Source organism: Palaemon carinicauda, chromosome 2, assembly GCF_036898095.1.
Source record: "Palaemon carinicauda isolate YSFRI2023 chromosome 2, ASM3689809v2, whole genome shotgun sequence".
In the NCBI taxonomy this organism is placed as follows: domain Eukaryota; kingdom Metazoa; phylum Arthropoda; class Malacostraca; order Decapoda; family Palaemonidae; genus Palaemon; species Palaemon carinicauda.
The window spans coordinates 188,337,524-188,350,841 of record NC_090726.1 but is presented as its reverse complement, the minus strand read 5'-3'; the positions used below and the strand labels follow the sequence as shown (position 1 = coordinate 188,350,841).

The 13,318-nt window shown below is 40.5% G+C and overlaps 1 protein-coding gene across 3 annotated transcripts in view; it reads left to right on the top strand.

The window, feature by feature from the left end:
• LOC137628728 (uncharacterized) overlaps positions 1 to 13,318 on the top strand; it is a 597,116-nt gene that overhangs the window by 35,415 nt on the left and 548,383 nt on the right. For all 3 annotated transcript variants that reach the window (XM_068359904.1, XM_068359921.1, XM_068359913.1), the window contains exon 2: positions 12,913 to 13,033. In XM_068359904.1, the coding sequence (XP_068216005.1) occupies positions 12,913 to 13,033 (121 nt within the window). The remainder of the gene's footprint in view (positions 1 to 12,912; positions 13,034 to 13,318) is intronic.

Here is a 13,318-nt window from a genome sequence, read left to right as displayed (position 1 = left end):
CTGTCGCTAGCGGCGACATGTGAATTCTACTCCGTCATTACTGATCGTTTTTTTGGTGAAGTACAAATCTTTGGTTATTGACTCCCTCTTGTTATTGATCTCGCTTTGGATATTTCTTGATTTTGTTTGGATTAGAAGACTTTTGACCTTTGCTTGTCTAAATTCTCTTTAAAATTTCAAAATGGCCACCCCCCCTATAACTTTTAGGTTATGTGTGACTAGTGGGTGTAAGACCCGAATGGCTAAAGCCTCTCTTGACCCCCATTCTCTCTGTGTTGCATGTAGAGGTAAAGAGTGTGATTTAGGTGATCGCTGTGATGAATGTGTTTTACTGTCAGAGCATGAATGGATTGAGTTTGATAGATATAGACCTAAACTCAAAAGGGATAGATTGAGGTGTAGATCTTCTCACTCATCTAGAGATATTTCTTCTTCCCATGTCATTAATCCTATTCCATCACCTGTAGTGGTATATCCCGATCCCACTATTGCAATTGCTAATGAACCTTCACTAAAAGATATGTTAGTGGCGATTCAAGCTCTCGGCGCTAAAGTTGAATCTTTGGCTGCGGACAGGACACAGTTGATGTGCGATGTGCAACTATTAAAAGGTTAAAGTGCAAGTGCAGTGAAGTTAAGTGCGGTGGAGGGTGCGCCTTCTCGTGTCTGTTGTCCTCCTAGTCCTAGACCTCTTCCAAGCTCCCCAACCCCTGGGAGAAGGAATGTCGAAAGGCGAAAGGAGACGAGAGGCTTTAACAAACGAGCAGACGTCCCCTCGAACGTACCTGTGGGCGCCTCCCAGGACGTTCGCCCTCACCACTGGAAAGGTGAGGTTAAGTGTTTTTCGTCGTCTTCGGATGACCCCTTGCCCAAAAGAGGCTGGAAGCTCGCTTCCAGACCTCTTAAGAGGACCTATGATAAGACCTATCGACGTCCTGCTAGTTCAAAACCTGGATGTAGTCACTGGAATACTCCAGAGCCATTTGAAAGTCCCCCGATAAAACGTCCTTTTAGAACGCTGGACGTTTCCAAGGATCCTTCTGTGCACTCAGGACCAGGCTTAACCTCATTCCAAGCTCCCAAGCAGCCTTCAGACTGGTTTTCGCCTTCTAGGTGCTCTGTTCCATTTAGCGATGAGGAGAACGTTGTGATTTCATCACCGATTTCACAACATTCGGATCCTAACTTTGTCATACTTCAAGACATGCAAAGCAGGTTCTCGTCCTTTATGCAATCATACCAGCGTAGCAACAAATCTCATATCAGCGCACGTGACAGTTTTGATCGTGATCGGAATAGCGAACTAGGACGTGTTCTCAAACGCCCTCGTAATCGGGGATCTAAGCTTCCTGCTAGCCGCTGTGAACGTCCTTTAGGAAGTGATCGTGATCGGTCTCCTAAGTCCGCAGTCGACAGTTCTTTTATTGAACGCGAATGTTCTTTCAAGAGCAAGGAGTTCCTTCCTTCAGACAGTGTGCTCTTGCGTTCTTCTAAGAAAGACGTCGGACGTCCTGTTAAACAGGTTATTGAACGTCCTTGCAAACGTGTTGCCGAACGTCCTGTTAAACAGGCTAATGTTCGTTCTTTGGAAAAGTCTTTCGAACGTCCTTCGATTCAGGATCCTGGACTTCCTACGAAACAGGCTGCCGATCCACCTTCGGAACAGGCTGCCGAACGTCCTTGCAAACAGGCTACCGAACGTCCTTACAAACAGGCTGCCAAGCGTCCTTGCAAACAGGCTACCGAACGTCCTTACAAACAGGCTGCCAAACGTCCTATAATTTAGGAAGTTTCTCTCTCCGCCAATTATTTTAGTGAACGTCCTTCAGGTCATGTTTCCGGAAGGATAACAGTTGAACGAGTCGCTGAACAACGAGCGGTTCGTAGTACCGAACGCTTGTCAGGAGTTGACGGCAAGCGTTTTTCTGAATATGATCCTGAACGTCCTATCCCTTGTCATATTTCGGATGTTAGTTTGGATTACGATGAGGAGGCTCATTCTTTTCAAGACATCGATACAGTTCATGTACAGGAACTTCTTGTCTCCGATCGAGCTGATCGCGAGCGTTTGGATGAGCCGTAAACGACTCTGCCGCCTGATTCTATTCGCAATGAGCCTATTTCTATTGCGGTTGACACTCAGGATATTTCTGAAAAATAAACTGCTCTTAACCCTATTGCTCCCGAAGGAATGTTGCAAGAGAAGGAAGTAGAAGGCCAGCTTTCGCCTATGGAGTTCGATGATGTTTCAGAAGACGAGGACTCTGTTTCTTTCCGTCATTCTGCTGATCTGAAAAAAACTAATGAAAGTTTTTACGGAAGAGTTTTCAGACTTTTTTGTGCCTGTGGCTCCGCGCTCGCCTCCGTCTGAGTTTACTCTCGGGAAAGCTTTAAGAAAGCCCGCTTTACTAAGATGGTATTATTGCGCTCGTCTAAGCTCTTAAATTGATGGGTGACTGGTTACAGTCTAAGAAGGCCTTAGGAAAGACAGCTTTTTCCTTTCCTCCAGCTAGACTGGCTTCGAGGTCGAGCATCTGGTACGAGACAAGAGAAGTTCTTGGCTTGGGGATTCTTGCCTCTGCCCAGGGAGATTTCTCAAGCCTTGTAGACGCTCCTCGTCGGTCGGCCATGAGAAAGACCAAGATTTTTTGGTCTACTTCAGAGATGGACCACCTTCTCAAGGGAATTTTTCGAGCCTTTGAAGTTTTTAACTTTTTAAACTGGACACTTGGTGCTTTGGGTAAATAAGTTGAGACTTTTAAAGAGGGGGATACCTCTGCCCTGGTCCATTTGATGTCGTGCATGGACAAAGCCTTGAGGGATGGCTCTAACGAACTTGCAGCTCTATATTCTGCAGGCATTCTTAAGAAAAGAGATCAACTTTGCTCTTTTCTTTCGCCGGGGGTTACTCCCTTCCAAAAGTCTGAATTTATGTATGCGCCTCTTTCTCCATTGCTGTTTCCACAAGAACTTATCAGGGAGATTTCTGCAGCCCTAGGTCAAAAGGCTACTCAGGATCTTGTCTCCGAGACTGCTAGAAAGGATTTTCCTCCCTCTTTTACCAGCTGCAACCCTAAGGAAGAAACTTTTCCCAAGTTTTCCCAGCCCTTTCGAGGGAGATCTTCCAGCAGGGGTAGTTCCAGACCTGATGCTAGAAGGAGTAAGAGAAGAGGCTTCAGAGCAGGGCGAAGCAGAGTCTGACTGCTTTCACCTTCAGGCAGTAGGTGCCAGACTACTCAAATTCTGACAAGCATGGGAGAAGAGAGGAGCAGATCAGTGGTCTATCCAGATCTTGAAGGAGGGTTACAAGATCCCCTTTCTAGGGAGCCCTCCTCTGGTCTTAGTTCCCGTGGATCTCTCTCCCAGATACAGAGAGGAGGCAAAGAGACAAGCTCTATCGAACCAAGTGTCTCTTATGTTAGAAAAGGGGGCCATAGAAAATGTACAGGATATTTGTTCACCGGGTTTCTACAACCGTCTATTCCTGGTACCCAAGAACTCGGGGGGGATGGCGTCCAGTTCTGGACGTGAGTGCGCTGAACAAGTTCATCATGAAAACGAAGTTCACCATGGAAAATTCGAAGTCAGTGCTAGCAGCAGTAAGGAGGGGCGACTGGATGGTATCATTAGACCTTCAGGACGCCTACTTCCACATCCCTATCCATCCGAGCTTCAGACCCTACCTAAGGTTCGTTTTCATGGGAGATGTCTTCCAATTCAGAGCCCTATGCTTCGGCCTTTGCACAGCACCTCAGATCTTTACGAAGCTCATGCTGAATGTGGCAAAGATCCTCCATTCAAGGGACATAAAAGCCTCCCTGTATCTCGACAACTGGCTTCTCAGAGCGCACTCTTACGATCACTGCCTGAAGGATCTTCAGACAACCTTGGACCTTGCGAAAGAACTGGGTCTCCTTGTAAACAAGGAAAAGTCTCTTTTGGTTCCATCTCAAGAGATTTTATATTTGGGGATGACGATACGGAGTCAGATTTTTCAGGCTTTTCCGTCTCCCTTAAGGATAGAGCAAGCCAAGTTGAAACTAAGATCGTTTCAAAGCATGAAAGTATGTTCAGCAAGGAAATGGATGAGTCTTGTAGGAACCCTCTCCTCCTTGGAACAATTCGTTCCACTGGGAAGACTGAATCTTCGTCCTCTCCAGTTCCATCTCAACAGCCATTGGTACAAGGAGAGGGACTTAGAAACGATGTCCATTCCTATCACGAACCCCATCAAAGACTGCCTTCGGTGGTGGGAAGAACCAAACAAGTTCCAGGAACGTCTCGACTTATCAATAAAGAGCCCAGACCTTGTGTTTAGCTTCGATGCCTCGGGCACAGGATGGGGAGCAACCCTAAATAAGTTAGAAGTCTCAGGACTATGGTCAGAGACCCAAAAATCCTTGCATATAAACCACAAGGAGTTGTTGGCAGTTCTTTTAGCCCTCAAAAGTTTCGAGGAATCAGTCACCAACAAAGTGGTTCAGGTCAATGCGGACAACATGACAGCATTGGCGTACATCTCAAAGCAAGGGGGAACACACTCGATATCTCTGTACGAGACGTCAAAGAATCTCCTGGTGTGGGCAAGAGAGAGGAATGTTATACTTCTGACAAGATTCATTCAAGGGGAGAAAAACGTAATGGCAGACAGCCTCAGCAGACGAAATCAGATCCTTCCAACAGAGTGGACCCTCAACCTTCATGTGTGCAAGAGCCTGTGGCGTCTTTGGGGTCACCCATGCATAGATCTTTTCGCAACCTCGAAGACGAAGAGGTTAGAGGCGTATTGCTCCCCTGTTCCGGATCCAGAAGCAGTCCACATAGACGCTTTTCTGTTGGACTGGTCCAATCTAGATCTGTACGCCTTCCCACCTTACAAGATCCTGTACAAAGTAGTACAGAAATTTGTGACATCCAAAGGAACCAGGATGACCCTAGTGGCTCCCTATTGGCCGTCAAGAGAATGGTTCACAGAGGTACTGGAATGGGTGATAGACACCCCAAGAATTCTTCCATTAAGAGTAGATCTACTCAGACAACCCCACTTGGAAAGATTACATCAAAATCTCCACGCTCTTCAGCTGACTGCCTTCAGACTATCGAAAGACTCGCTAGATCTAGAGGCTTTTCGAAGGAGGCAGCTCAAGCTATTGCAAGAGCAAGAAGGACTTCGACCATCAAAGTCTATCAATCTAAGTGGCAGGTTTTTAGAGAGTGGTGTAGAATCAACTCTCTTTCCTCATCCAGTACCTCTGTAGCTCAAATTGCGGATTTCCTGCTTTATCTTCGAAGGAAGTGCAATTTCTCCTCCTCTACTATTAAAGGCTATAGGAGTATGTTAGTTACTGTGTTTAGGCATAGAAACCTTGACCTTTCTAGCAATAAGGATCTGCAAGAATTTCAAAACGATGGAACCAAGATTCTCCAGCCTGGAATTTGGATATTTTTTTGAAGTATCTTATGAGCGACAGGTTTGAGCCACTGGGTTCAACTTCCTTGAAAGACCTCACTATGAAAACTTTATTTTTGGTCAGTCTTGCAACAGCCAAAAGAGTGAGTGAAATTCATGCGTTTAGCAAAAACGTTGGATTTCGTAATGGTAAAGCTGTCTGTTCCTTACAATTAGGCTTTCTTGCCAAAAATGAACGCCCTTCTCAGCCTTGGCCCAAAGCATTCGAGATTCCAAATCTTACGGATCTGGTTGGAGATGAGGTAGAAAGAGTCTTATGCCCAGTAAGAGCTCTGAGATGCTACTTGGAGAGAACAAAAGATTTACGAGGCAAGTCTGAATCTTTGTGGTGTTCAGTCAAAAGGCCCTCTTTACACTAAAAATGCCTTGTCATATTTTGTCAGGCTTTTGATTAAGGAAGCTCATATTCATTGTAATGATCCAGACCTTGGACTTTTAAAGGTCAAGACTCATGAAGTCAGAGCAGTGGTAACGTCGGCAGCATTCAGGCAGAACAGATCCCTACAAAGCATAATGGACACAACCTTCTGGAGGAGCAAATCTGTGTTCGCATCATATTATTTGAAAGGTGTTCAGACTGTTACACTCTGGGTCCATTCGTAGCAGCGAGTGCAATAGTGAGTGAAGGATCCACCACTATGTTCCCATAATCCCAATAATCTTTTCTTCTCTTGGTACTTTTAATTGTTTTTTATGGTTGTTTGTGGAGATTGTGTCAGTCTTCCACAATCATTGATTTTGTCAGGTGGTCAAATTTGTTCCTTGAGAGCACTCGGAACTGGTTATTGGAGGAGGTTCTGTCATGATGAGGTTTTGACACCGGTTTGACAGTCCCTTCGAGATCTTCAGCCCCCTGGGAGGATCGCTGGATCCCATAAGGCTAGCAGACATTATGAGGCAGAGTATCATTGAAGTCAGCTTCCTTATCAGGTACGAACCCTTAAGTTTGTTTTAATTAACTCTTAAGTAGAATTCCAGATATGCTAGCTGTCTCTAACCCTCCACCAAAGGTGTTAATCAGCTATATAATTTATATAACTACCGGGTAAGTCTTGTGTTTAAAAATGATATTTTCATTAATAAAATAAATTTTTGAACATAATTACCCGGTAGTTATATATAATTTTAGTCCCACCCTCCTCCCCTCTAAGAGACTAGAGGCATGGAATATATGAGGGTCACTGGAATGGTTCCCAGGTACCTCGCTAGGGTGCAGGGGTGGTACACCTGGCTATCCAACTGGCGGTTGGCGCGAGTTTCGAATTTTCTGCCGTTGACGTCGGGGACGTAAGCTGTATATATAACTACCGGGTAAGTATGTTCAAAAATTTATGTTATTAATGAAAATATAATTTTCTGTTCGAAATGTTTCCCCGTCTGCAAATATAATTTTACCCTTTTATTTTATTTATTTATTTTTTTTTTGCAACCAGCTTCACTCCTGAAACTGGGGTTTTCAGACTTATTGCTCAGTTTAACCTCTACTTTAGAAATACGTACAGTATATAATTAACAACATCCAAACCAGTAACTTTTGATTTTATTTCCTCCAAAAGGGAAATGGCCCCTTGTTCAGGATGATGTTAATACGAACATCTTTCTTAAATCTGTAATAAAGAAAAACAGTTTCAATTGAGTGACGTATTTGGGTTGGAGCTAGTATTAAAAAGGGTAGAACTTATATAAAAGTTGTTGAGATAGGAGATTGTCCAAGCGAAAGTAACATTAATGTAAAAACAGTTCTCATTGGAGATTACAAATGGTTACCAGTACTACAGTAATAATACAGGAAGTAATAAATGAAATATGGGAAGTCAATGTTTGGACTGGAGAACCACCTATTGGTTATTTTATGAGAAGCTCTTGGGTTATTGTGTCATGACAACCAAACATGAGTAAAAAGGAAATTTTCATGAAAGGTGTCCAGTCTTGACCGCCGAGCATAGGTTATGTAGTTTAAACTAGTGTTCTAGTAGGGGTATTTTCAATTATGTTGGTAAATATTCTTTTATGAATACGAATACTGTACTGCAGTTAAGTAGAACAGTTACATAAAAAGTTGCAGCATATCTAGCTTTGCTTGCATATATCTAAACCTATATGAAACATCCTTCCGTGGATAAATAGGATACGTCTCTTCATCCTAGTTATAAATTGGGAATCTCTGATTAAATTCAGGTCATGGTTTAGAAATAAAGTAAGGATGCCCTCAATCAAGGAAGTTATGCGTGTTCGTAAACTAATACAAGTTACTCACTAGCCACCTGTGGTCTCTCATAAGAACGAGCGTGCACACTGTCTTCCTTTCCTGCACGAGGTGATTTTGTGATAATGAGGGGAAATATGCATACCAAAATTGTTCCTTCAGAAACAGACATGCTCCTTCCTGAAGGAATTCTGTTTCCTTACTTTGATTACACGTACAAGCAATAGGTATCCTAGTGAGTGCTGTTGATTCAATGTTCCACACTTAGTGGAAGTTGATTGCTTTGCTTGCCGATTGCCAGACTTTGTCTGCAGTCAAGTTGCTTTAAGAGTGCTAGACATACAATCACTTTCAACCCTCAGCAAGGTTGCGAGTCAACCTTGTCGGACCCCATTTCACCATCCGAATATACAGAGATGAGCTTCTATCAGACACCTCATCCGCATGCATCTTAACCGGACGTGCCTCAATCAGACGCACTTCAACCAGATGCACCTCAACCACACGCACTTCAACCACAGCCGTGCCTCAGCCAGATGCCTATTGTCTAGGCGTGCAGTGTCTAGAAGTTGCTAAATGCAATTGCCTAGACGCGTGCGGTCAATGTGAACTCAAGACTCGCCCGAGCCCTTATGCTCTCACTGGAGAGCTCGCTCATTTCGGATTATGCTAGGTCTTCAGAGCATTGGCTTTTCCTTCAATGCGGTGGCATGACCCCCCCCCCCCCTCTCACACACATACACACATGAACTCAGTGTTTTTTAATGCGGTCATAGAAAGACTAACCTTACTAAATCCATTATGTTGTGCTAGGGGGTATTTCTTCCTTGCTGCAGGCCATTAGAGATTTTAAAAGTGGTTTTCTCCACCTCAGTGTGAAAGCGCAAGTGCAAGTTATCTTTGACAAGAGACTAGGACCTGCAAGAGCTAAACGCATGCACCAACACATTTTCTTTCTGGCGTTCACACATAATTATGACTGGTAGGTGTAACCAGTAGATCTCAGGAGTTGAAACTGTTGACGTACAGTTACTCGTGGAGGTGATACTCATATTTGATCCCATTATGGACAAGATCACTCAGAGTAGTTTCCTTTTACTGACGATTGTCTCTGGTAGAATTTGTGTCAACCTTACACTTCATGTCTCCGAATCGAAGAGCTTCCAGCAGGGTCTGTCTTTAGTAAATCAAATGAATAAATAAATTCCATCCAGATCTCAAGTGTGTCTATGTTTCAAGAAATAGGATTAATGGAAGATAAGACCCTGTGTAACCCCTCTCTTTCCCCTTTTGTTTATACCTGTAAAGGTTTCTCAGGATTTATGGATAACATGACTCAGGAGCTAAACTTGGCTGTTCTATCTGGGAAAATGGAAATTTCTTTCAGATTTGTAATATTTTGCGCGTCCTAATGTGGGTGCATGATTATGATTGTGAAGTCAATTTCAACAATGAAAAAAGAAATCAAACAATAAGAACATTAGATTTGCTTGTTTGAAGCACTTGCCTTCCAAGAATAAAGAGACATTTCACTCCTCAACTCCTGCCTGGTACAGTGGTAATGCATTTGCCTAGCTTTCGTATGGGAGCAGATTGATCCCAGCTCGGGACCATGAGTTTAAGCAGTTTTCTTCATTCGCATTCAATTTTAATAAAAGCTTTTTTGCATAGAGGCAAACTTTTGTATGAGCACTGGTTTGTACATTGAATTTCCTCCTCCTCAGGAATGTAGTCAGTGGTCTGGCTGGGTACAATAAAAGAAAATGGGACTGCTACCCTTTCATTTTCTTTTTAAATAAGTAGTATTTTAAAGACCGATTGGTAGGAGTTCACTTAAGTCATTATTATTGTTTTACTGTCAGTGGGAGAAATAGGGATAGTCAGTCCTCCACCTAGGACAAAGTAAACAATAAGGGTTTGAACGGAATTGCATTTTCTCCTCAGCTGTCCATGACTGCTATCATCTTGGAATGATTCCGCTCTTGCTATTTGGTACGACACCCTAATGGTAACATTTTTGGAACGTTACTACACCTGCTTGTGATGCAAGTATCTTTGGAACTTTTCCACCTTTGCTCGTTGTTGCTAACATATTTAGTAAGTGGTCGCCTTTTCGGTTATTCCATCTCTCAAGTTTGCTCTCCCAATAGAGCTATACTAGATGCAGTATACTACTAGGGGTTTACACATTGTGAAGAGAGCGACATGGTATAAGTGCACGATGGAAAGTGACAACTCAACTGCTCAAGTGGTTACTTGAGGTCGATCACACATCCTTTCAGCTGCTTGAGATCGGTTGCATATCTTCTCAGATATTCCTGATTTGTCGTACACTTGCCTACCCGCTAGATTTCTCTTCTCTGGGAGTACCACATCTAACTTTCAGTTGTTCATATTAAATTACAACCCAAGGGAAGGAAACAGTAAATGATTCCTATGCAAATGCAAATCTGAGCAAAATACTTAAGTTGTATAGTTAGTGGGAATGCAATTACTTCCCAAGGGCTGTGGCTTTTGAGTGCTAGTAGGTATTCTTAGGCATTTAACTCTGAGAAGTGACATGCTAGTGCCCTCCTAGCCTGTGGCATGTCTACCCTTGTCGGTCGACTTGCGAGTCAGATTTATGTTCCGCCCCTTTATAAATTTATATGTCCAAATATGCTTCGGATGAATAGTAAAGATATGCGCAAGCATACCAATCATGCACTTTGTCAGCACAGTCCACGGATGGGTGTTGACCACGGATCAAAGGTCATGACTAGCAGCAACTATGGCAGAGCAGACTTTAATGTAGGGATAATGGTGGGAAAGAAGAATAAGGATTATGTGACGATCAGAGAGAGGGTTGTGAATTCAAAGGCAGGATGCAATCAACTGAGTACTATATTAAAGAACACTCTCCTTTATATACAAAACCTCAAGGCAACAGGAAAATACATGTTCGAGGAAATGACAATTTTACAAAGGAAAACAGCCGACATGAATTTTCATGTTCGTTTTAGTGCGAGGGAAGAGCGAAGATACAAGCATAAGATATACAAAAGGAATTATGTACAATTGTATGACACACGGTTGGTACAATTATGAAAGGGAAACATCCCTCTGTCCTCAAGCTAGAATAACTTATTAGCTTTTCATTTTCCTCTTCTTTCTTTTTTCTTGCTGTCTAACCTCTCTTAACTTTTACTCCATTGTGCAACTGCATTGCTTTTCTTCAGTTGTACCTTGGTTCTGAATGGCTTACCCAGCCCCAACGCTGACTCGTATGCCCAAAATTCCATAAATCAAAATTTATCGAATTGATTCCATTATGAAATTAACATTATGAAATGGGAAAAATATATTAGCAAAATATAATATAGACTGAAGGGTGAATCCGTTGTAAACTGGAAGAACACAATAACAGAAAGTATTTTCCAAATAAGAAGAAATCCTTGTGAACAGTTATTATAAATTTAGTTTGTCTAAAGCTCTTGATAGGGTTAGTCTTGAATTTATTTGAAGTTGATTGAGAAATTCAGGCTGCCAAAGAGCATTTTGAAGAAATTCCGAAATTTTTTATATAAAGTGTAAAAGTTGTCTTTGTAAATGACTTCTTCAGTTCACTTTTTTGTCAGCTATATAAAAAAATGTTTGCTTGCTCTTTGGGATGTGCATGTTTTAGGAACTGGTATCTAAGAAAATAAAGGACACTACGAAAATAGCTGTTTATTCGTCAGCTTCATTTGTCAATTGACGAGAATATATGTTACCAATGAGGAAAAGAAAAAATTTGTAGCCTCCTAGTCACTAAAAAAACTGGTATTATGAATGTCTGTAAAGGTTGCACCATTGAGTATTTGGGGTTAGACTAGTTGACGACTGTTTGTTGTGCAAAAATTATTATGGATTTATCTTATAATTATTTTAGATTAAAAGTAGAAATTGGTTAAATATTGCCCGGCTAATAGAAGTTTTTTTTTTTTTTTATAATGACATGTCGAAGGAGATTGTCATTTTAAAGAAAAATCATTAAATGATCTAATTCAAAGTGTATTCAATTGTTCATGCTTTGCTTATCTTAGAAGAGTTATTGTTAAAAGTAAAAGCAAATGTGTTTAGGTACATAAGGAAAGGGAATTGAAATAATATTTATGGAAAACCGCCTTGCTTGCTAAGAGGGAAATTAGGGATAATAAATGTTCATACGAAGGCACAAGCAAAATTGTATTCAGCTCTCGCCTACTTACCTTGGAAGAAATTATGTATTAACTGAATTTCATTGTGGGACCAGGATGAGGTATCAAGTGGGCCTTAAGGAAATTTGCCAAGTAACTTTGGTGATATGTTTTTATGGTTATAGCAATTGATTTTGTAAAAGAAAAGGTTAGTCTTTTACTATTCTGTAGTAATTAATGGTATGTTTTTATGATTATAGCAATTGAATTTGTTAATGAAAAGGTTAGACTTTTACTATTCTGTAGTAATGAATGGTATGTTTTTATGATGATAGTAATTTATTTTGTAAAAGAAAAGGTTAGTCTTGTACTATTCTGTAGTAATGAATGGTGATATGTTTTTATGATTACAGTAATTGTTTTTGTCAAAGAATGGTTAGTCATTTAATATTCTGTAGTAATGAATTTTATACGAAGGATTTGCCGGGAAAAGAACTTTCCAACGTTGGAGAAAATATACGATAATAATTTGAAAATAATTTGGAAAAGATTATTTTTAAATACGTATATAAGTATCACATATTTTCGATAGGTTTCATAATTTGTATATTTGAAATAATGGAAAATGTGATGAAATATCACATACTGCAAAGTTGTTTTTTTTTAGACAATTCTTAAATGGAGAAAATACTTTACTGTATTCGTAAACATGTGCCAAAGAAAGTGCATAATACATCTTAGATATTATGGAAAATATTTGTCCAAAATGGTTTGATAAAAACGAGTAGTATTACCGTTGGCTGTAAGAAAAAGAACAATTGAGATAGATTTGTTTAAATTTTTTTTTAAAGTATATTAAGCCAGTCATAAGTAAGCCTGCATACCTGTTTTGTCTAAATAAAAGTTTGCAAACTGTAGTACTCTATGTACATTTTAAAGTAAAATATGAGAACATTAAATTATTTAATTTTCTCACATGAAATGATTCTTTACGTCTTAAACACACCATGAATAATCACTTGAAATCGAATGCTAATGAATAACTTTCAATTCCATAACGTTTCCAATTATTGTTTCAGATGGGAAATGTAAGGAGTGGCCGCCTGGAACTTGTGAAGAATAAAGGACTCGAAGGACGACAGACCTGTTTTTGTTGGCATATCCTTAATGGGAATTTCGTTTTTAATGAGGAGGAAAGAGGTAGGCCTATTCTGTAAAATATTAATATTTTTATTCATTGAAGCTTTCGTTGTTTTTATGCTTTCATTATGCTTTTTTTTTATGTTTTGTATGCTTTTGTTATTTTTTATTCCGTTATTTTATTATGCTTCCGTTCTTTTTTTTTTTTTTTTTTTTGCTTTCGTGATTTTTGTGTGTTAATTTTTATGCTTCCGTTATTTTTAAATCTTTCATGATTGTTATGCTTATGTTATTTTTTATGCTTTCATGATTTTTATGATTTCGTTATTTTTTATGCTTTCGTTT